At 41.4% G+C, this 22,563-nt stretch overlaps 1 protein-coding gene across 17 annotated transcripts in view; it reads left to right on the top strand.

The window, feature by feature from the left end:
* GAPVD1 (GTPase activating protein and VPS9 domains 1) overlaps positions 1–20,452 on the top strand; it is a 75,919-nt gene extending 55,467 nt beyond the window's left edge. For 10 of the 17 annotated variants that reach the window (XM_081588584.1, XM_081588576.1, XM_081588571.1 and 7 more), the window contains 12 exons: positions 2,087–2,164; positions 2,291–2,664; positions 4,312–4,399; positions 8,817–8,939; positions 10,086–10,215; positions 12,239–12,348; positions 12,730–12,889; positions 14,551–14,738; positions 15,251–15,464; positions 17,405–17,477; positions 18,660–18,857; positions 20,152–20,452. In XM_081588584.1, coding sequence (XP_081444710.1) covers positions 2,087–2,164; positions 2,291–2,664; positions 4,312–4,399; positions 8,817–8,939; positions 10,086–10,215; positions 12,239–12,348; positions 12,730–12,889; positions 14,551–14,738; positions 15,251–15,464; positions 17,405–17,477; positions 18,660–18,857; positions 20,152–20,292 — 1,877 coding nt within the window. In that variant the 3' untranslated portion in view covers positions 20,293–20,452. Of the gene's footprint in view, positions 1–2,086; positions 2,165–2,290; positions 2,665–4,311; positions 4,400–5,394; positions 5,476–8,816; positions 8,940–10,085; positions 10,216–12,238; positions 12,349–12,729; positions 12,890–14,550; positions 14,739–15,250; positions 15,465–17,404; positions 17,478–18,659; positions 18,878–20,118 lie in introns of all 17 variants that reach the window. The other 7 variants (XM_081588582.1, XM_081588575.1, XM_081588573.1 and 4 more) reach the window with 2 other exon arrangements.
* Positions 20,453–22,563: the final 2,111 nt, after the last annotated feature.

Below are 22,563 nucleotides of genomic sequence, written 5' to 3'. Positions count from 1 at the left end.
CAGCGATAAAATCCAGGCTTTCAGATAGAAATCAGAATTTTGGAATGCTTTGTGTCTATCTCCATGAGCATGACAGATTACTGCTGTTTAAAAACTTTTCTGATGAGATTGGTGGTGATACTGAGGGTGTCATTTTTTCTGGATATTATATGATGAATGATGTCAACATTTGGAAGGTCTGCATTTATCTAGTTGAACCAGTATTTTCCAGATGATCAACACATGATGTTACAAAATCAGGCTTGGGTAAAAGATTCCTTCAAAGTGCAGGGCAGACCACTTGAATTTTAATGTAACAGTACAAAAAGGTTCATTGGTCTGGTTTCAGCTTCCAAATTGTAGCTAACCTTTAAAAAAAGCTACTACTGCCAAGGTTTGGTATAGTATCGAAGAGTAATATCCAGTTTCCTGAAAAGGCTGTTAAAATATTATATCCTTTCTACTTCCATATCTTTGTGAGATCAGCTTTTCCTTATATACTTCAACTATGACAGCACAGTGCAACAGATGGAAAGCAGAAGCAGATAGAAAATTTAGCTGTGTTCTATGAAGTCATACATTGAAGGAATTTGCAAAAATGTAAAAGTATTACTCTCTGGCTTTTTATTTTGGAAAATATAGTTACTTTTCACCTAAAAGGGTTATTTGTGTTACCATTTAATGAGTGTATTCAATTGAATCAATATATATAACATTTTAATATAAAATTTATTAAAAGTTTAAATTGTTATTAATATATTCTTTTCAGTTTTAATTGCTAGTATGGTTAACTATCATTAGATATAACCAACCTTATATTAGATATAGAAGCTATATCTTATTATATATCTTATAATATTTCTTATATTAGTTATATTAGATATATATAACCTTATATATAAGTAAGGTTTTAGGGTCAAGAAATTTTAAGGGACTTCCCTGGCAGCCCAGTGGTTAAGACTCCACACTTCCACTGTCAGGTACGTGGGTGGAACCTGGTTGGAGAACCAAGATGCCACATGGTGTGCGGTGCAGCCAAAATACAAAAAAGTAATTTAAAGAAATTAAGCATGTTTTACATGCCCTAAGACCAAAATCTTGAGAACTGATAATTCTAAGCTATCTTTCCTAATGATCAACTATTTCTGTAATTTTTAAAAAGGAAAGACAGAACAAAAGGAAACTCAAATGGAAAAATCATACTATCATTCATTATCAAAAAAGAACTCAGAAAGTTTAGAGCAACAGTTTCTTTTATATATTTGTGAGTTTTAGTCTCTGCATACTTATCTGTTTTAATATTGTCTCATCTTGCTTGTTTAGACATATGCTTAGAGGGGGCTTCCCAGGTGGCACAGGTATAAAGAATCTGCCTGCCAATGCAGGATATGCAAGAGACATGGGTTCGATCCCTGGGTTGGGGAGATCCTCTAGAGTAGGAAATGGCAACCTGCTCCAGTATTCTTGCCTGGAAAATTCCGTGGACAGAGGAGCCTGGTGGGCTACATACAGTCCATGGGGTCGCAAAGAGTCGGACATGACTGAGCGACTGAGCACTCATGCTCAGAGGAATCATCTTTTACTCTGTAGCTTTAAAATAATGTACTTTAGAAGTTCCGAGTTTGTTTTGTGGTATAATGTATCGTGACTCACTTTTGTTATGAGTTCTCTTTTGCTGAGAACAATAGTGAATTTCAAGTTTTACAACCTCTAATTTATGCTCCTTCTGTAGGTAGTATTGTCTCTGTTTTTATAGGTGGGGGCAAAATGGACTGAGGAAACTTGTAGCATTCTGAAAGCTTTGATGATTTTCATCTGGCTCTGCTCTTGGCAATAACCACAATATAATTTGGCCATTAAAAGTAATAGACATGTGGATACTAGACCGCTTAAACGTAATTAAAATCCATGTATGTAGATAAAAACCTAAAATGAATTTTACGTAATCAGAATATGCTATTTGTTAGATTGTTTTTTCTGGTATGCCCCTCAAATTCTAATTGGTCAAAAAGGAAGACTGTGGAAGAGAGAGCCTTTCTCGCTGTGTGGAAACTGCCTCTGAATCATGACTTCTGACTTGGTCACACCTTCTGTGCATCTCTTTCAGGTGCCCACCAGCTGACCTCTCCTCCGTCTCAGTCAGAGTCTCTGCTTGCCATGTTTGATCCGCTCTCTTCTCACGAAGGTAAAGTAGTCAGGTGGACTTTCTGACCCCTGTTTTATCACGGCCAGAAGAGCAAAACTACAACCCCTTTTCATGCCTTTTGGGACCAGTTGTGTCTCAGCTGAGAACATGTTTCCTGTGTTGCAGGGGGAGCTTCTGCTGTGGTAAGGCCGAAGGTTCACTATGCGAGGCCGTCGCATCCACCCCCAGACCCCCCGATCCTGGAAGGAGCTGTGGGAGGAAACGAGGCCAGGTTGCCTACCTTCGGTTCCCATATCCTGACTCCAGCTGAGATGGAGGCGTTTAAGCAAAGGCACTCCTACCCTGAGAGATTAGTTCGCAGCAGGAGCTCCGATGTCGTGTCTTCTGTCCGGCGCCCGATGAGCGACCCCAGCTGGAACCGACGCCCAGGGAATGAAGAGCGAGAACTCCCTCCAGCCGCAGCCATTGGTGCTACTTCTTTGGTGGCTGCGCCTCACTCTTCGTCTTCATCCCCGAGTAAGGACTCCTCAAGAGGAGAGGTATGGGACACAGGCCATGCAGAAGAACTTGCGCGTTATGGTCAGCTACAGTTAGTGTTTCATCTGCCTAGTTCTCTTGATACCTGAAATTAATGTGGAATATATAAATCTAGGGTGAAGGAGGGACAGTAGTCATGTCTAAAGGTGGTTTGTCAGTCTGGTATGTCTAGCACCTTAACGCATTAAAACAATCCCTCTACTTTGGTCTTGTAGTAATGTATCTTGCACTTTTATGACACTTTTAACTTTTCTCCAAGCAATTTTTTTATCTCATTTAAACCTCACAGTTTCCTTCAGAGATGGATAGAGGAACTGCTTTTTTTTCTTTTCCAATAAGTTATTATTTTTAATTTTTCAGCACTCACAGAGTTACTAAAAAGTTGGAATGAGACACAAAGAGCCTCCCTCCCCCAGGCTTGTGAGACTCAGGTGCCAACCTGATCCTCCAGTGCATAGTTCTCTATCTTTCTATGCAGAGAAGCATTTTCAGTTCAAGGATAGCAGAATTCATGTCTCTCATTCCGTGTTTGCAATTCCCTTCTCCAGCAGTGAGAAGCCTGCTTTCATGATTCTTCATGTAGGTACTTAATTGATGAGTCTCCCTGTGTGTAATGAATATCCCACCCCCACCACTGAACCCTCCCTGGGTGCCCTCATTTCCCTTCTTAGGTTCCAATATCCCATTCACATGGATGCCCTCAGAGAAGGTATTTTTAGTTCCAATTTTGTAGATGAAAAAACAAAATGATTTGTCTAAGGTCATATCATAGATTAGCAAAGGAATTATAGTCTCTGCCTTTTGATATATAGTCTTAATGATAACTCATAATTGATGATCAAAGCATCAACTTTGCAATTGGTCACATCTAGCTTTGAGCAGCTGTGCCACATCCAGTCTGTATAACTTTGGGGAAGGTGGGGAGACAACCTTTTTTAGCCTCATATTTCTCATCTGTAAAGAGGGCTTAGTAATAATATTTATCTCCTAAGACTGTAAATATTATTGTTAAGCCCTTTTGCTGCCTTGGTAGCTCAGACGGTAAAGAATCTGCCTGCTATTGAGGACACCCAAGTTCGATCCCTGGGTTGGGAAGATACCGTGGAGGAGGGTATGGCGACCCACTCCAGGATTCTTGCCTGGAGAATCCCATGGACGGAGGGGCCTTGCAGGCTATGGTCCATGAGGTTGCAAAGAGTCAGACACGACTGAAGCCACTTAGCACCCACAAGGCTACTGTGAAGTTTAAATGAGGTAATACGTGTTTTTCATTCAGTGTTTGGCACACAGTACATACTTAGTTTTATTATTAATACTACTGCTACTGTCTCTCCAAATCTCTAGATTTTATCTGCATTGCATTTAGTCATCCCTTCTGAGTATTTATTGAGTGCCTGCTCTATGCTGGACTCTATTACCCTTTTGGCTTACTAACAGTAGTGAGATAATGCCTACCCTCAAGTAATCGATCAGTCTAGTGCTTGAAAGGTATACATCTGTGTTCCAGAAGCTGCCTGTACGACAATAAGAACAGTTTTGCTTTGAAGACAAATGAGTGGTTTTTGTATTTCACAGACTAACTAAAATCCTTTTCATAGTAATTTATCCTGCTGTCCAACTACAAATAAAACATCAAACTTTTTCTACAGACTGAAGAACGCAAAGATAGCGATGATGAGAAATCAGACAGGAACAGACCTTGGTGGAGAAAACGTTTTGTTTCTGCCATGCCCAAAGGTAATTTTATAAGATATCAGAATGCAATAATACCAATAAGAAGCAAAGCCCCCAAATCTCTTTCAGAGAGCTAAAATTTCAACTCCTCTGGGAGATTCTCGCGGGGCCTAAGTTTCATGCTGTTTTGAGGTTATAGAAAATGCTTTCACTCAGGTGAATGCTAAGGTACAGCTTTAGAAGTGATAGTCCTGTTCTTTGCAGGAAGTGGCAGTGGTTTCATAAATGAAAGTCAGGCAGGTCACAGTTGTTTAAATATTATATTCCATTGAAGTTAAACATGTAGGACTTTTGACGTATGTATTGCTAATAATTACTGCAGGATAAAGGGATGCTATTAATAAACAAACATTGAAAATTCGTTCTTTACATTCTTGGAATAAACTTAAGCTTCTTATGTTTATAATCATTGAGAATGATAATACCCTGAATATTAGTGTTTATTCTGGAAGGCAGTTGTGTAGCATTGTTTGCTTTTTTTGTGTGAATAGCCTGGCATCATTCCAATAGGTATTGAAATCTGAGTTGGCAAAAGCATCTCTTCTGGGAAGGAGAGATTATCCAGGACTAAAGGGAGGGGCTTCTTCTGAAGGCCTCTTCTTGGCACTGTGGTGCTCAGGAGCTGAGGAGCACTGCTTTCACGCCAGACTCAAGCCCACTAGAGGAGGAGAGAATGAGGCTCAGAGCTTTGAATGTGTTGTGTTTTTTTTGAGCAGAGGTTAAGAGGCAGTGGTTTTGATTCAGTCCCAATAGATTCCTGTTAAATCCTTCTTCCTGTGGCAGATGACCTCAAAGCAGATTCTGAAAACTTCTTTAAGAACCTTCAATGCTATGTTAAGAATGATAATCAGTGGACACTCGGGATTTCTTAGCTTTTAAACTTTTCACCTTCCTTCCACTTAGAAATGTTGGCACACCAGTTAACTCCAGAATGACTGCTGTCTGCCGAGTAGTGCAGTATGTTATATGTCACACTACTGACTTTATTTAATTTCCAGCTCCTATACCATTTAGAAAGAAAGAAAAACAAGAAAAAGACAAAGATGATCTGGGGCCTGACAGATTCTCAACACTCACAGGTTTGTAGACCCATGGACTTCCTGGCTCCTTCATTCCCAGAGCACATATTTCATAACACTTTCTCTTGGGTGCCATAAACGTTGCCTTTTTAGACGAGTGTGTCTGTGTGTGTACAGTGGGGAGTATGTTCTTCATAGCTCTGTGGTTTCCAGTTGGCGGCCACAGGGTGCGCTTCCTGCAGACCGCCACCACCATCATCATCCTCATTGTCATAACTTCCGTTTATGATGAGGTCCCTGACCCTGAGCCTCTGGGCCTGCCCTAGCATCCAACATGTTAGTGAGATGATGACCTCCCATGCCTTTGAGGAAAGTGTGGTGACGGTTTTAGCTCTGTGCATGCTGTATCTTTGGATCATTGACAGTAGTTTTCTTTAACATTGATCGTAGAAGTCTCAGTTTATTTCCATCTATAGTTCTTGATTATTCAGGATCACTGAAATTCTGTTTTACCTAATCATTTCCTTTTTTCCCTGAGAAGTGTTCAAACAATATCAGTAGATTTGTAAACTTGACCAATTTTTTTACAGCTTGAATCATTTTAACATTGCTATCTGACTCAAGGAAAATATAACTAGGGGCTGGGTTCTTACCTCATGCAGCATTTGTATTTTTGCAGCTTCTTTTTGACATATTATGAATGAACACCCTAAAAGGAAAAAGTATGAGAGATAGTGTTGACAAGCCAACCTTGAGTTTGATAGCTGTGTACTGTCCCCAGTGACTGCAGAGCATCTGGAGGGAGATTAATTTCTCATCTCTCTTTTTCTTATGTTGATTTTAAATTATGTTATCCTACTCAGGTAAAAGGAAGGTTTTTAGTTAAAAACGGGATAAGTTTCAAAAGAACATCCTCCTCAAAGAACTCAGCATAGTACAGGTAGAATCCCATTTCACCGCATAGCACCGTCATGTCTAGCTCTGAAATACACGTAGACAGTTCCATGTCCTGGAGTACCTCCCTGTTTATTTCATGAAATGACTTTCCTGGAATAAAGGGTTTTTAACAGCAGTAGCTGTGCTTTCGGGCCAGGTTTCCTGCTGAGAGCAGTCAGGCCTCATTCAACCAGCAAATACTTGTTGAACATCTGACTCATGCCAGGCACTGTGCTAAGGGTTGTAGGTGTTAAGTCAAATCACACATGAATCTGGGCACTTAGTCTGATTGAGAAGAATTGGAAAGGCATCCTTTTGGCAAGATTTTCATGTTTTCTTACCATGCTCCTCGTTTTAGAACTCCCCCACCATTTACAGAGTGGAATACTCGATGAAGAAATCTCAGGTTTTCAAAATGTTTGAATTAGTAACTTTGGAGAAGTTTTAAATTATTTTTTACTCATGTCTTTAGGCAGTACATTTTTCTTAGTTCTTGGTGCCTAAAGGAGAAGCTACGTTGACTAAGTGTTTCCCTTAAAATGTTTCATTTTGTTTGTGTTTGATTCAAGCGGTTTAGCTGTCCTACTGGTGCAGACGTTTCTACCCTCTCTTAATTAATGACTCACTGAAAAGTATCATTAAATCAATTTTTTGAAATGTTATGAATTTCTTAACAGTCTGTCCATCATCTCGCCACCTTAACTTTTCTGTTTTTCATATTCTCGCTGAATCTTTCCATATCTAGACATGGCTTTTCATGATTAAATCAGAGTTGTATCCTTTTACCGCATGTTACTTCATAAACCCTCTCCCAGTTTCTCCTAGACATAGGTGGTTTTTTAATCATTATTGGCTCTTAGATCATCCATCATGATTTTATGGCAATGTAAACCATTCTCTTGCTTTTGGATATTTAATCATATGCAATTTTTTTTTTACTATGAAAAACTATTTAAGATAAGTTGGAACACTCATCCCCTTGTACATATAGCATTTTTTGTATGTTTTAGTTATTTGTTCTTGTTTATTGTCCTCAGATAAATTTTTTTGAATGACATTATAGAAATAAAGGTTATAAGCAACATTATTGCTTTCACTATGTTTAGCCTTTTTTCAGAGCCTTCAACAGCACCCAAAACCAATAGCAGAAAGAAGATTTTGTAACAATAAAGGTTTTGTAAGTTTGCATTTTGAAGATCATGTTTTATTAGGACTCTCTTATCATGCATTCAAATTATTATAGCAGAAATGAAATTATTTTGGCAGTTGTTTCTCCCTACAGTTTACCACAATTTTACAGAGACACAAACACTATTGTTTTTTGTAGAAAGAGAAGAAGAGCCTATGAGCATACCACCTAACCTCTTTCTACTTTGATTTCCTTTTCTTAAAAATAGGGGTGGTAATGGTACCTCCCTGTAGGGCAATTGTTTAGCACAGTTCCTGGCACGTGGTAAGTGCTCAATAAATGTTAGCTGCTATTCACATTAGCTGCCGTTAACACATAGGAATATATAAATTCTAGTGATTTTAATATATGTTTTAAGACTTTAAAAAATGGGAATCTACCGGAGTGTGGATATTACCTGCTTGGCCTAGATCTGTCTCAGAAATTTACATTTCACCATGGAACTATGTTTTGTCCCATAGATCTGTAGCACTTCTTTGCTTTGTTACCTGTTAATTAGTGACTCTGCCATCTGACTCCAGGAAAACATACTGATGTGCTTACTTTGCTGACAGGATAGTGGGCCTGTCAGTAACCAGGGCTGCGCCTCTGATGGTGGTAAACCTTTTCTCTGTGTACCCCAGGGACAATTGAAGCACTCTCCCAGAATGTCTAGATCCTCTGGGAGCGCCTCTGACACCACTGCATGCACTAAAGTGCTCTCTAGTCCAGCACCTGTAACTGTCATGGTGAGATTCAGTGAGATAGAATATGAATTATCTGAAGGTTTTGAATACGGTGTAGAGAGAAAAATTCATGAAGGAAAAGTGGAGGAAGGCATTTTAAAAGTATTTAAAAGGGTTAAGTTTTAAGTCTGAATACGTTTTTTCCCTCCTTCAGCATAGAGATGTTGGAATAAATGAAGCCTGCATATAAAAATGCCTTGTTGGAAGTTCTGTTAGCATGAATTGCTAATAACAGTGATCTGAGTTTAAACACTGTAGAATCCCATCATCCATTCAGTCTGCACTGAACTATTTGACAATGTCATGCAGAAATCTGACGATGATGAAAGTGGAACTAATCGTCCTGATTTCGTGCCTTGGCAAGGCTCTCAGACCTAGACCTGGGATGAGTAGGCAGCTGCATGGTGCCTCTTATAACACTGAGATATGTGCTCTTTTTAAGTCTTACCTCCTAATCCGCCTTTGGGATTATGCTACTGGTGTCGTACTAACATCAGAGTGGGTGCAAACCAAGAGACGCTAATTCTCCTCCTCTCCTTTCCCTCCCGCAGATGATCCCAGCCCGAGACTCAGTGCACAGGCTCAGGTCGCTGAGGATATTCTGGACAAATACAGGAATGCCATTAAACGCACCAGCCCCAGTGAGGGAGCTCTGGCAAACTACGAAAGCGCAGGTGACCATCCTGATGAAGAGTGGAATGGGAGCTTTTGTATCACTGCCATGAAAGTGGTCTGAACTGAAAGTAGCCTCTTTCTTTTTCAACTTTTTCTTTTATATTGGAGTATAGTCAGTTGACAGTGTAGTTTCAGGTGCACAGCAGAGCAACTCAGCCATATATACACATGTATCCATTCTTCCAGGTAGCCTTTTAGTAGCTCCCGTAAATAGTTGTCAAAAAACCATGGTATAATCCCCAAGATTAATATTAGAGTGTCTCTGGAAGAGTCTCTGACAAACTGAGCATGAGTTGGCTCAAGGGGGACTCACAGGAGCCTGAGAAAATCTCCTACACTTTTAAGTTTTAAAATAACAAAAAAGTTGGAATAGTACAGTGAAGGTCTGTTATATTCCATCTGCCTAGACTTGTCAGTTGTTAATGTTTTGCCACATTTTCTATATGTATTTTTTTCCCAAAGCATTTGAAATGATCTCCTAAGAATAGAGATTTTTTTTTCCCACATAGGCACAGTATCTTTATTAATTACACTGAGAAACTTTTCATTTCTTTTGATTGTATACATGTATGTATTATCTAAATTGATAAATTAGGAACATAAAAACAACTGTGGGGCACCACAGGTCTGTGCGGCTGCATTTGTGAGTTTGTCCCCGGCTCATCCTCAGGCAGGAAGGATGGGGGGAGTCCCTTGGAGTAAGGAGGAGGGGTCTCAGTATGGCCTGGCAGAGGGGGTCACAGCCAGCTGCTTCCTGACTGGGCAGGATTCCCTGTCTGTAAAAGGAGGGTGTTATGTGAAATGATTTCTGAGGCTCCTTTTAGTTCTGTGGCTCAGTGTTTGTGATTACAGAGTATTATCTTTATTAAGTTAATAAAGGTTTTCATTGTTTTGGATTACAATTGGGTAAAAAGTAAAACTATTCTCAACTGCTCTCGATATATTATCATTGCTGTCAGTTTATTTACTGTTTGAAACACTGTTTGTGTTTGAAGTTTCTTTTTTTTTTTCCCCTTTCTCTCTCAAAGAACTCTTTTTGGAAGGCACAGCTTAATTTATTGTTGAGTTGCTCTGAATACCTACTAGTGCCAGAATATTCCAGATTAACTTGCTAATCCTTTCTGCGGGGGGTGGGATTTGTTTAGAAGTCATGGGTGACGGTGAAAGTGCACACGACTCCCCTCGTGACGAGACCCTGCAGAACATCTCTGCTGACGATCTCCCGGATTCCGCGAGCCAAGCAGCCCACCCTCAGGATTCAGCCTTCTCTTACAGGTATTTCTTTTATACGATTTAGAACCTTTGGGTTTGAATTTTTCATCACCATTGCGGTCACTTCAAGTCAGGTGTTTCTTTGAGTCCCTTAATAACTATGTAAAGCAGAGAGGTAAGAATGAAACGCTGTGCCCTGAGAAGACTTTGCTCGCCATGTGGATGTCAGATATCAAAGGCTTTAATTCAGAGATTGAAAACACCAAGCAAACCTCATGGGCTCACAGGGACCACATATTGTTGAGCAACCCACTTCCCCAGTAAGCCTGCTGGAGCCCTCCCAGTTTATCATCTTCCTCATTCGCTCGATTTCGAACACGGTTTGAGAAAATGACTTTAGGAGCCTGAATAGTTGTGCATGGGCTTCGTTGCTCCAAGGCATGTGGGATCTCCCTGGATCAGGGATTGAACTCCTGTCTCCTGCATTGGCAGGCAGATTCTTTACTACTGAGCCTCCAGGGAAGCCCCCGGATTATCAGTTTTAAAACACTAATCATCTGTCCATCTCTCCGTTTCTGTCTCTGTCTCTATCTTTATATCTTTTTAAACTTTTTACTTTAGAAACTTTCTAGCTTGTACAAAATGGAAAAATACAGTGATGTACCTGTTCCCCAGATCTAACTGTTACTAATACGTGGCCAGTATTGTTTCATGTTTACTTCCTCCCCCGCTTAATTTAAGCAAACTCTTAATAGCATGTCATTTTATTTACTTTTATTGAGGCATAGTTGATTTATAATTTTGTTTAAGTTTCAGGGGTACAACATAGTGATTCACAATTTTAAAAGATTATACTCCATTTATAGTTATCATAAAATAATGACTATATTGCCTGTGCTATACATATCATTTTATCATTAAATATTATGGAGCTTTATACTATTTTCTTATGGTAAAACGGGGTGGGGGGTAGTGGAAGACAATTTTTATTTTCCAGCCATGACTTCACTGCTTTATATAGATTTGGAGTCTTTACAAAGTAGGCACATATTACAGTTGATTGAGTTGATTCATAAGTTACTCATTTTCGAGGAAGCAAATCATGAAGGCGGGTCTCAGAACCAGTCAGGTGAGGTGGGCAAGTGGTAATCCTGTGGTAGGAGCAAACTCTGGCTTGCTCTCGGAGGCGTTTTGACTCCTTTTATTGGGAGGCAGCCTCAGCCATTCTGAAGAAGCTCTGGTCCCTGCCCTCCAAGGCCCTCCCAGGATGAAGGGCTGTGTTGTTGAGGAGGAGGATGTCTTGCTGAAGGGTGCTCTGCCAGGCGGTAGCAGGAGGTTCAGTTGTCAGAAGTTGAGCAGGTTTTGGCTCAACACAGTTTCAATCAACAGGGCAACAGAAAGGTCTTGTCACAAGCTTGTCTTGTGGCAGGATCAACCTTTCTTGAGAGATGTGGTGGAAGGCTTCTTTAGTTTGGGTGCTGAGATGGTCCTGATGACTTCTGTTGATTCCTTCCCAGCTTGGGCAAAATCTGGCTTTCTGACTCATCATCACTTTTAGCATAGAATTCAGTGGATGTTGGAAGGTCAAAAAGGATTTATTTGATTCTAGTGACTTTACCAAATGGTCTTTGCTCAGAGCACCTTTACAACCTTGTTTCTCAGATAACCAGAAAGCCCACTCCTTAAGCGAGGTGTCAGTAAGTTAAAAATTATCTTTTATTTATGGCCATTTGAAACATTTGAGTCCTGAGATAGCCTATTAATTTGTGTACGTGAGTGTGTGCTAAGTCGCTTCAGTCGTATCTGACTCTTTGCGACCCTATGGACCATAGCCCATCAGGCTCCTCTGTCCATGGGATTCTGCAGGCAAGAATACTAGAGTAGGTTGCCGTGTCCTCCTTCAGGGAATCTTCCCGACCCAGGGATCAAACCTGTGTTTCTTATGTCTCCTGCATTGGCAGGCAGGTTCTTTACCACTAGCACCACTTGGGAAGCCCATTAATTTGTATAGTAAATATGATGATAGTTTATAAAATGTGACCGTATTTGGACAAAGAAATGACTGTATCTTCATCTGTTTCTTCAGAGATGCAAAAAAGAAACTGAGGCTCGCTCTTTGCTCTGCGGATTCTGTGGCTTTCCCAGTGCTAACCCACTCAACAAGAAATGGTTTACCAGACCATACAGACCCAGAAGGTAGGTTGCTACATGAGAGTTTATTTTTTTCCTATGCTTTATAGGAACCATGTGAAACTGCCAGTATTCAACTGTATTTAAACTATATAGCAGTTCCATCCAGTTCAACTTAACACATTTATATTAGCATCAGTTAAGGGCACTTGGGTTACTGATGGTTTGTGAAAATGTTCTCTGATTGGTTCTGCTTAGTTTTACTGATACAGACATAACTGAGAGAATAACTGAGAGGCTTAGGGAATGCGTGCTGTAATGATTGTTGCATTTAGACTATCAGCAGATAATTGGTGGTCTATCCCACAGGCTGAGGGATGACCTTCAGCTTATATAAAGCCCCTGGAATTTCTCAACAGTAACAGAATTCTGATTTTTTTTATTTAGACAATGAAATTGTCTGCTTCTTAAAAGTGCAAATAGCTGAAGCAATTAACTTACAAGATAAGAACTTAATGGCTCAGCTTCAGGAAACAATGCGTTGCGTGTGCCGCTTTGATAACCGGACCTGTAGGAAGCTGCTGGCTTCTATCGCCGAGGACTACAGGTATAACATCCCCAGCCTGTTTCACTTGTACACCTGTTTTCAGCTGCAAGCATTTTCTTCTCAGTCCTTATTTCAGAAATGAATCTGGGCTCACTGCAAAGTTCTTGGCTTTCCTGGATGTAGATTTCCAAGCAGCATATGTGGATATTTAGTCTAGAAGTGTAGTTGTAAGCGAGCAGCTCTTACTAGGGCTTCCCTGATAACTCAGTTGGTGAAGAATCTGCCTGCAACACAGGAGACCTCAGTTCTATTCCTGGGTTGGGAAGATCTGCTGGAGAAGGAATAGGCTACCCACTCCAGTATTCTTGGGCTTCCCTTGTGGCTCAGCTGGTAAAGAATCTGCCTGCGGTGTGATTTGATCCCTGGGTTGGGAAGATACCTTGGAGAAGGGAATGGCTACCCACTCCAGTATTCTGGCCTGGAGAATTCAGTCCATGGGGTTGCAAAGAGTCGGACACGACTGAGCACCTTTCACTCACTCACTCACTCAGATCTTGCTAACAGAGTACAGTTAACTTCAGCTTTGCCCAAGAGCATCTTTGGTGGAGGTGGGGCCAGGATAACTAGGATGTCATTTCCCTCTTTTAGTGATGATAGAAAAGACTGCTTCCGTGGACCAAGGAAGCAGGAGGAATTCCGGGAATTGTTACCGTTTACCTGTTGCCTGTCATTGCTGACATTTAGTTGAGAAGCTTAGGAAGTAAAGAGGCTTAGGGAATGCGTGCTGTAATGATTGTTGCATTTAGACTATCAGCAGATAATTGGTGGTCTATTTAATGATCTGGCGGTATATAAACCTGTATTTTGTTGTTATTTTAGTCTTGTAGCAGTCGACTTCCTCTTAAGTACGAGGTTCTACCAGCATGGACACGGTGCTCCAATACAGAACAGACCAGCAGTGTGAAGGGAATTAGTAGTGTTTAGGGAGTTAGGGAGCTGAGTGTTCAGACCAGTAGATGATATTCTTCACACACATGCAGAATGGTTCTGTTTGTTTCTTTCTTTTTTTTTTTTAATTGAAGTATAGTTGATTTACAATGTTAAATTAGTTTCAGGTGTACAACATAGTGATTCTCTCTTCTTAAAAAATATACTCCAATTAAAGTTGTTATAAAATGTTGGTTCTGTTCTCTATAGTGTACGTTGTATCCTTGCATCTGGTTCTGTTTTTTTTTTCTGGTGTCTTTTTTTTTTTTAATTTTTGGCTGCACTAGGTCTTCATTGCTACACGAGGGCTTCCTTTAATTGTGGTGCATGGGCTTCTCATTGCGGTGGCTTCTCTTGTTGCAGAGCACAGGCACTAGGGTGTGCAGGCTTCAGGAGGTGCAGCACGTTTAGAGCCTGGGCTCAGTAGCTGTGGCACGCAGGCTTAGTTGCCCCTTGGCATGTGAAATCTTCCTGGACCAGGGATCAAACCTGTGTTTCCTGCTTTGGCAGGCGGACTTGCAACTACTGGGCCACCAGGGAAGTCCTGATTCTGTTTCTTGACCTGACAACATAATCAGTTCTCAGGATGGTTGTCTGCAGCCCAATAGGCTCATTTGTAAAACCAGAGTCTTTGAGGCAGTTTTTTTCCTTTGGAGAAAAATCAGGACTCTTGGTCTCCAAAAAAAGTGTGCACTGTGTATGTCTGGGGTCCTGCAGAGCGTCTTTCCTTTTAGGAAGAGGGCCCCCTACATCGCTTACCTCACTCGCTGTCGACAAGGACTGCAGACCACGCAGGCTCACCTGGAAAGGCTACTGCAGAGGGTTCTGCGGGACAAAGAGGTGGCCAATCGATACTTCACCACCGTCTGTGTGAGGTTGCTGCTTGAGAGCAAAGAGAAGAAGATCAGGGAATTCATTCAAGGTAACCGAAGACCCTTTGGTGAAGCCTTTTGTTAGCGGGAAAATTTGGGAAGTTTTCTTTTGCTACTTTTTAAGTACCTACCTGTCTAAGAGCAGTTCCTTAAATTCCCAGTTATTTCTTAGTAATTAAACCTTGATGTTCAACCAATAAATCTCATGTTTATCCTGGTTGAATATCTATGGTTTATTAAAAAGTTGGAAAAATTAACAAAGTTTTGGATACACCCGATTTTTTTTTTTTTTTAAACAAAGCATATCATTTTGTAACAAAACTCTTGTTCTTAAACTTCTACATGTGTCTTAACCTTTCTTCTGTTTTTAATGATTTGGATGTATTTTCTCCCCAAATGAAACCATACCCAGATACTTCCAGCTTTGAGAGCATGGTAGCTACATCTACATAGCTGGTGGATTATGATTCTAATAGTTTTCTGTTTTTAACTACTTTCTAATAATTTCCTATTTAAAATTATTCAAATACTCTATTTTAAAATGTATTATTTTGCATTGGAGACTTTCAGAAACTCACAGCCGCTGATGATAAAACTGCCCAGGTGGAAGACTTTCTGCAGTTCCTGTACGGCGCGATGGCCCAGGACGTCATCTGGCAGAACGCGAGCGAGGAACAGCTCCAGGACGCTCAGCTGGCCATTGAGCGAAGTGTGATGAACCGGATCTTCAAACTTGCCTTCTACCCGAATCAGGACGGGGACATACTCCGTGACCAGTGAGTGCTCCTGCCTGTGATGGACTAAGTAGGGCTATTCTAGCCAGCCCCCGCTGTTTAGACAAGCTATTCCTGAGACATAATATCTGAGTAGTAAAGGAAAAGATACATGTCTCCTTTTTTCACCTCTCAGAGTTACCAGGCCAGAAAGGAGGCACGGGCTCTGTTCCCAGAGATGCGAGGCATCGGGCTGGAGGGTCATGTACACTGGTCTGGCCAGTGTGGAACACACTGTTGTTCACTCTGCTGCAGCTATTCTTCCCTTCTTTCTTCTACCTACTCTTACCCTTCAGATCTGGACTCACCTCACTTCCTCGGGGACACCCTTCCTAGCCTGTCTGCCTGGGTGAGATGCCTTGGCAGCGCTGCCTCAGGCCTGGGTACCTTTCTTTAGTGCTTGCCACCATTGCAGTTTTACATTTGAGTCGTGGTTTCCCAAGCCGGCACGGCTGACATTTCGGGCCAGATGATTCTTTAATGTGGGAGGCTGTCCTGTGCCTTGTGGGACATGTAGCATCATCGCTGGCCTTGGCTGGTAGTACCCTACCAGCTGTGAGAACCACACTGTCTCCAGACACTGCCAAGTGTCCCTTGATGGCAGAACCGCCCCCTGTTCCTGATCATTGGTTCGTGTGATTGTTTGATGAACGCCTCTGTCCTCCACTGGATGGTTCCTTCCATGAGTATAGGAACACAACGCTTCATTTATCTCTCCATCAGGGCATCAAGCACAGTGTATGACTTCTGATATGCACTTATTATTTATTGGGAATGATATGTATTTGAATATCAAAATATCGAGAAGTGTATGGCATATGAATGAAATCTCAATAAAGCCTATTTTTAAAAACAATCCTAAAAATGCTAATCTTGAAAAAAATATCTAGAAGGGTAACAGTGGTTATTTGGGGGTAGTGAGACTCAGCATTTTAATTTTTCCCTCTTCTGCATTTTCTTGACCACTGGTTTACGACCCAGTTTTCTGCCCCCAAGTGTGTTGCTTGGTGGCTCACTGTGCCAGCGATCCCGAGGGGCCCGTGTAATAGAACCTCAGGGTGGGACACTGTCGTTTCCGGGAGATTTTTTTTTTCATGGAAATTTTAAGATCTCTCACGTATGGTTGAGAGAGCTCACTTTCCTGGGAGTGGGTTAGGATCATTCCCACCTGCTTGTCTCACTTGTTCCTGGTCTCAGGGGCTTTTTACCTCGCCTCAAGTTTCTGTAGGCAGTTTGCCAACTGGGCCCTGTTTTCTCTCCAGAGCCCCAGTTTTTGGCTTTCAGGGTGGGATGAGGAATGGGAACATTCAAACTACTTACTGCAGAGAGCTCCTTTGAAGCCGATCATGGCTGTCTCTCCTCTGTAGCGTCTTTGCAGGTTTATAGAGAGTTAGCACTATGTTCTGAAAAGAACACTCAAAGGAGGAAAACTGAGTTTAGCCTCTGCTGCTAACCCCTGTGTGGTCTTAGGGAAATCCTTCACCTTTTTAGGCCTAATTTTTGTCATCTCTGAAATGAGAGGTGAGCATCCTCAGCGTCCCTTCTCCATCGAAGCATCTGTGATCTCCAGTTGCTGGCCTTCGACCCCTCCGCTTCTTCTTGACCTGTTCACCAGTTAGTTTGTCCAGGTAGCTTCCAGGCTAAGGGCTCCCCTCGCCTCTCCCGTGGATGCTGCCCTGGTCCAGAAAGGAGGGGTTCCCACTGTTCTCCCTGCATCCCCTTGGCTCACTGAGCCTTTCTAAGCAGATCCTAAATGTGAGGGTCTTTTTGACCAAGACAGAATACTTATAGCTAAGAGAGAGTCTCAACTATAATGGTGATCTACTGTATCTAGAAGTAAGTGTAAAATGGTTTAAATGTGTTTTGAGAAAACCGGTTATGACTACCAGTGTATCTTCTTTTCTGAATTATATATTTACATATGTGTTTTGGGGCATTTTCAGGGTTCTTCATGAACATATTCAGAGATTGTCTAAAGTAGTGACTGCAAATCACAGAGCTCTTCAGATACCAGAGGTAATAACAGTTTGTACAGTATGGATGGTATTATTCAGTTAAAAGTGTCTTGGTATGCTGTGTACATGCTACCAGTTTTTTGGGGAAGCAGAATATAGTAAGTTACAGAGAAACCACTTGCGCTGGATGTCGTTCGGTCGATTAAATTCTCGAAGGTCTCTCCGGGGATTAAAATCCCCTAACCCGAGAAGGGACCTTAGTAGTAAGCGGTGAGCCGAGGGCGGGCCAGCCTCGGGCAGCCCCTGCCCTGACACCACCCCCTTCAGGCAGGGCTTCCTGCTCACAGCTTACTCCTCCTGTGGCAGCCACACTCTCCACTGATGCCTTTATAGTCATATTGAGCCTCGGAGTCCTAACCACTCAACAGCCAGTGTTCTTTCCAGAACATTCTGCAGGAATGTCCCGTATGAAGGGATCTGGTGGAACTTCAAAGAGGGTGTGAAAACTCCTGTCCAGGAGAGGGAACTGAATCTGAAGGTGACCTCAGAATTACCTTTTAGTTCCTGATACTAACATTTTTACCTGTCTTACACCTCTTACAAAACCAGAAAACAGGAAAGTTTTAGGTATATGAGTTTTCTGGTTGTTTCATTAGAATCTGGATATTAATTGGCATAACATTTTCAATTGTCCTTGATTTCTAGAGCTGCTGCAACACAGGTACATACTAATTTTTAAGCTATTTTAAAAGTAGCTTGTTTGTGCTTTTGGAATCAGCTGCGATACATAGATAAGTCCCATTCTAGCTCTTTAAGAAAGATAATTGTTTGAAATTTTATGAATTCTAGGTTCTGTGTTATCATATGCCTCTGTTACTATATATCTGGGTGGGTTTGTTTGGTTTTCCTTTGGGGCCGCATCATGCAGCTTGGGGATCTTAGTTCCCCAATGACCGGGGATGGAATCTGGGCCCCTGGCAGTGAGAGCTCTGAGTCCTAACCATTCAACGGCCAGGGAATTCCCCTGGGTGGTTTTATTTTAAAATGCAAAGCAAATAATTTAAAAGCTTAAAAGTTAGGCTTCAATCCTGAAGTGGGAGGACAGGGAGGAATTGCAATTTGGTTTTTCTGAAAAAAGGAAAAGGCAGCGGCTTCACCCATCCGCCTCCTGACAATGGAGGTTGCTCTGGTCACTGCTTTCCATCCAAGACCTGCATGATGATCTGTGTGTGGTCTCGCTTAGGTTTATCTTAAGGAGGCACCATGGCCCTCGGCACAGTCAGAAATCAGGACAATAAGTGCTTACAAGACGCCCCGGGACAAAGTACAGTGCATCCTGAGAATGTGCTCCACGATCATGAACCTCCTGAGCCTGGCCAACGAGGACTCCGTCCCAGGGGCAGATGACTTCGTCCCTGTGCTGGTGTTTGTGTTGATCAAGGTAGGTCCCCGCCACCACCCGTGAGAAGAGTTTCTTTGGCGTCCTGAGTCGGGGGGTTGCAGAGAGCCACTGGGTGTTACAGACTTTGACTCTTTTACAAGTTTCCAGCTCTGTGATACCCAGGAAGAAAGTAGTTAACGTCAAGTTATGTTCTGTCCAGAAGTTAGGATTTTCCAAAGAAGGAAGAGCTAAAAGGTGAACATTTTCAGCTTTTTAAAGCAATGCCTGAAGGTCTTGCTTGGAGCTCAGTAGGTAATTACTGAATGAATGAATGAGGGCAGGTTCTCTGCTCATAATGTTTTTACCATCTTCTTTCATGTTGAATTCTTCATAGTGGTTATCACATAAACTACTACATTTTCCTGTCATCTTTCTCTTTTGACCTCATGTTTTGTAATGGTACCATATTGTTTTTAAAAGTACTGACACCTCTTGTCCTTTTTTGACTTTAAAGTGTCACCATTTATTTAGATGGTTTATTTTAAACATTTTGGTTTGGAGGTGGGGACCCTGCAGTCTGAGTGCACAGCAGCCACCCAGTAACTGCCTCACTCATGTATCCAGTCAGCTCGGCCCTCTGGTGATGTCTAAAGTGTATTTGACATACAGCTTACTAATTCTTAATGCTGCGGTGTTTCTGCAGCCTGAACTCTTAGCTCAGAGTCAGAACCCCGACTCTGAATCAAGTGTGCAATGAGCCTTCTTTGCTCCTCCTATTGCCCATTGCGCGTTTCTCTTCCACAGGTGATGTGTTTAGTCTCTAAGCAGAGCCAGTCTAGCCCCTTTTAAGGAACAGGCCTTAGCTTGTCCTCCTGATTTAACACACCTGAACCTGGATGTGAACAAGCAGAGTTTTTCTGTGCTACCTTCTGCAGCAGAGGGCATGCTCTTTTTTTAGTGTTTTTTTTCTTTCTTGACTGGTTCTACCCATACTTACTAAACAGATATAACTCAGTTTGTCTGCAGCATTTCCTTCCTTATCTAACATTCTGAAATCCTGGGATGTTGAGTAAAGCCACTGGGATTAGTTCAGCCTCTCTGAGGACCAGTGAGGTCAAGTGCTTTGTTAGGCTAGAAGGCTCTAGGTAGTTGAGCTAGGATTAGAACCTGAGTCTTCTTTCCAATACACTGTTGCTCCTCACAGTAACTCGGGTTTACAAATTAGTTCCGAAAAGGATTTGGGGGATTATTTTCAAAAGGACTTGTATCTCTCTTTCACAGGAAAACATTTGAAAGATGTTACCATAAATGATTTTTCCAGCTGAGTAATTGACTTTATTTTTCACTTCTCTAGGCAAATCCACCCTGTTTGCTGTCCACTGTTCAGTACATCAGTAGCTTTTATGCCAGCTGTCTGTCTGGAGAGGAGTCCTATTGGTGGATGCAGTTCACAGCAGCCGTGGAATTCATTAAAACTATCGATGACCGAAAGTGACCAAGACAAAGGCCCACCAAGGCAGCAGACTGTTAGCGGGGCAAACAGATCTCTTAGAAAATGTACCAGCTGCTTTGAAGGCTGAAGATTGTTTTTGTATAATATGTACAGTGTTCAGACCTTTTAAAACAGATCTTTACTAAACAGATTAATGAGCTAACAAGCAGGTTCTCTTTTCTTTGGGTTCTTTTCCTTTCTGAATTGCATATTTCATTAATTTCTTGTCCCCACATAGAGAATAGTATTGCAAAAAGGGACCACATTTTTCAGGTATTTTGAAATACAAAACAAAACAAAATCTCCTAGAAAATTGCTAGATCTCTGTTTATGGATACCCATTCTTTCTTTTCATTAAAAAAAAAAAGAACAGTACACCTCTTTTAAGATGCTAATCTTGGATGCATCTAATGGAAGGAAAATACCAGTTGCACTGAGGATTATAATAGTGGTGACATTAGTGGCATTATCTATAAATACACTCACCTAAATTGAAAAGCTAAGAAGGAAATGTAAATATGATATATATTTATATTTGATGTAATATGGACATCTTCAGATTCTAATAAACAAGGAATATTGCTGATAGTAGGTTGTCATGTACCCTCTTGTGAAATGGTTTCCTTGACAACATTTAAGCTGAGCTTAAAAGCAAAAGGCGAACAAATACACAGAAGTATTTATTAAAGTGTAACACAGTTTATTGAACTTTCTAGGTATGGAATTTGATGCACAGGGCTGCCTTTGATGAGGGGTATAGAACTCATTGAGTATATCACTTAGACTCTCGCCCTGGACGTCTTTGAGCCTGCAGTAGGAGATAGACTGTTTGTTTAATCATCGTACGTGGCATACAAAGGAACAGTAGATATCTAATCCATCCTTGTGGTACTTCTCATCTGAAATGCTAAATATAGTGTAGAAACCCCAACCAGAACTCCTTACAAACCTTTAACTATAATATATTTTTGATGATAATTCACATTGAATGCACAGACCAGGAATTCAGTGAATGTCATTTTTTTTAAAAACTAATTTGTATTGTCTGCTTCAGTGATACAAGTTTTACTAGTGACAAACTATTTTAATCAACCATACTATTCTTATGGGGGAAAAAGTCTATTTTGGCAGGTTTCTGTGCCTTTGTTTCCCTCTTCTGAACAAAAGTATGTGTTTCTGTAGTTTGGTTTGATCGTGTATTGCTAATTAATCAGGAATGGGTTTTGGTGTCTGAGAAACAGGCCAAGGAGGCCCACCAAAGCTTCAAGCACAAGTCTTACACACAGGCCATCACTGACTGGTTTCGCTCTGTATGTTTCCTAAACATGTTTAACTTCTTTTATGAAAATTGGTCCCCTCCTTTGAGTTTCTTGTTGCTGGCAGCATTTCCAGGCATGTTGAAGGGAACTGTGACCAACAGCCTTGAGCAGATAGGACAGAGGCTGTCTCTTCCTTCTCTCCAGGGACTCTGTGCTCCACTGTGCCTAAAGAAGCTGGGTTTTCTTTATGTATCGACCTCTTCTCATTCCTTTACTCTAAAATACTGAGATAAGTTGCAGAGGATTGTGAGATGTGGTTTCTGCCCTTTAGGGGCAGATCAAAATTAAATTAGTACTGAAAAGTGTCCTCTTGAACGTCAGATCAGGAATTGTATGTACAGTCATGCCTCATGGACTGTAACGGTCAAGCTCGTTGAGGTCTTAGAAGTCAGATCCCATCATAGATACTTTACAAGACAAACAAACTGTCTTAAAATGATTTCTAAGGCTGAAGGGGAGTTCAGCATTTGATTCAATAAATGTTAAGTCAACAGAAGACTTGGAATAGTTGAAATTTATTGTTTGGGGATTTAACTCATAATTCAATGCAATTTTTCACCCCCGTGATGGTTACTAACTCTATTCCATGTTGTTACTATGGAAATAAATATGAAGATGTGGACCCTGCATGGGGCTCTTTTCTGTGGAGGAGAAGGTGGTGAGTTTGTATCTCCTCGAGGCAGGAGGGTAGGGCTTTGCAGGGCTTGAGACGGTTGTGAGAGGAGGACCTCAGAGATTCGACATCACAGTTATATCCCAGACGGAGGTGGGTGCTTGTGTCTTGACTCGTGCAGGCAGAGAAGCGCACAGCCCAGCTGTTTAAGGTTAAGCTGTTTTCTTCTGGAAGCCTGTCAGGAGTAAGGACTGCTTCAGCGTTAACTGTCACTGGTAGTTTTGTAAACAGGGTTTAGTATAGTGTTGAGTTCTGAGTTTAGGAGTTGGTAACTGTCTGCAT

This window comes from Giraffa tippelskirchi, chromosome 4 (assembly GCF_054371585.1).
Source record: "Giraffa tippelskirchi isolate mGirTip1 chromosome 4, T2T-mGirTip1v1.2.pri, whole genome shotgun sequence".
NCBI lineage: Eukaryota > Metazoa > Chordata > Mammalia > Artiodactyla > Giraffidae > Giraffa > Giraffa tippelskirchi.
Note: the sequence above shows the minus strand (reverse complement) of the source record. Positions and strands in the feature narration are given on the sequence as shown.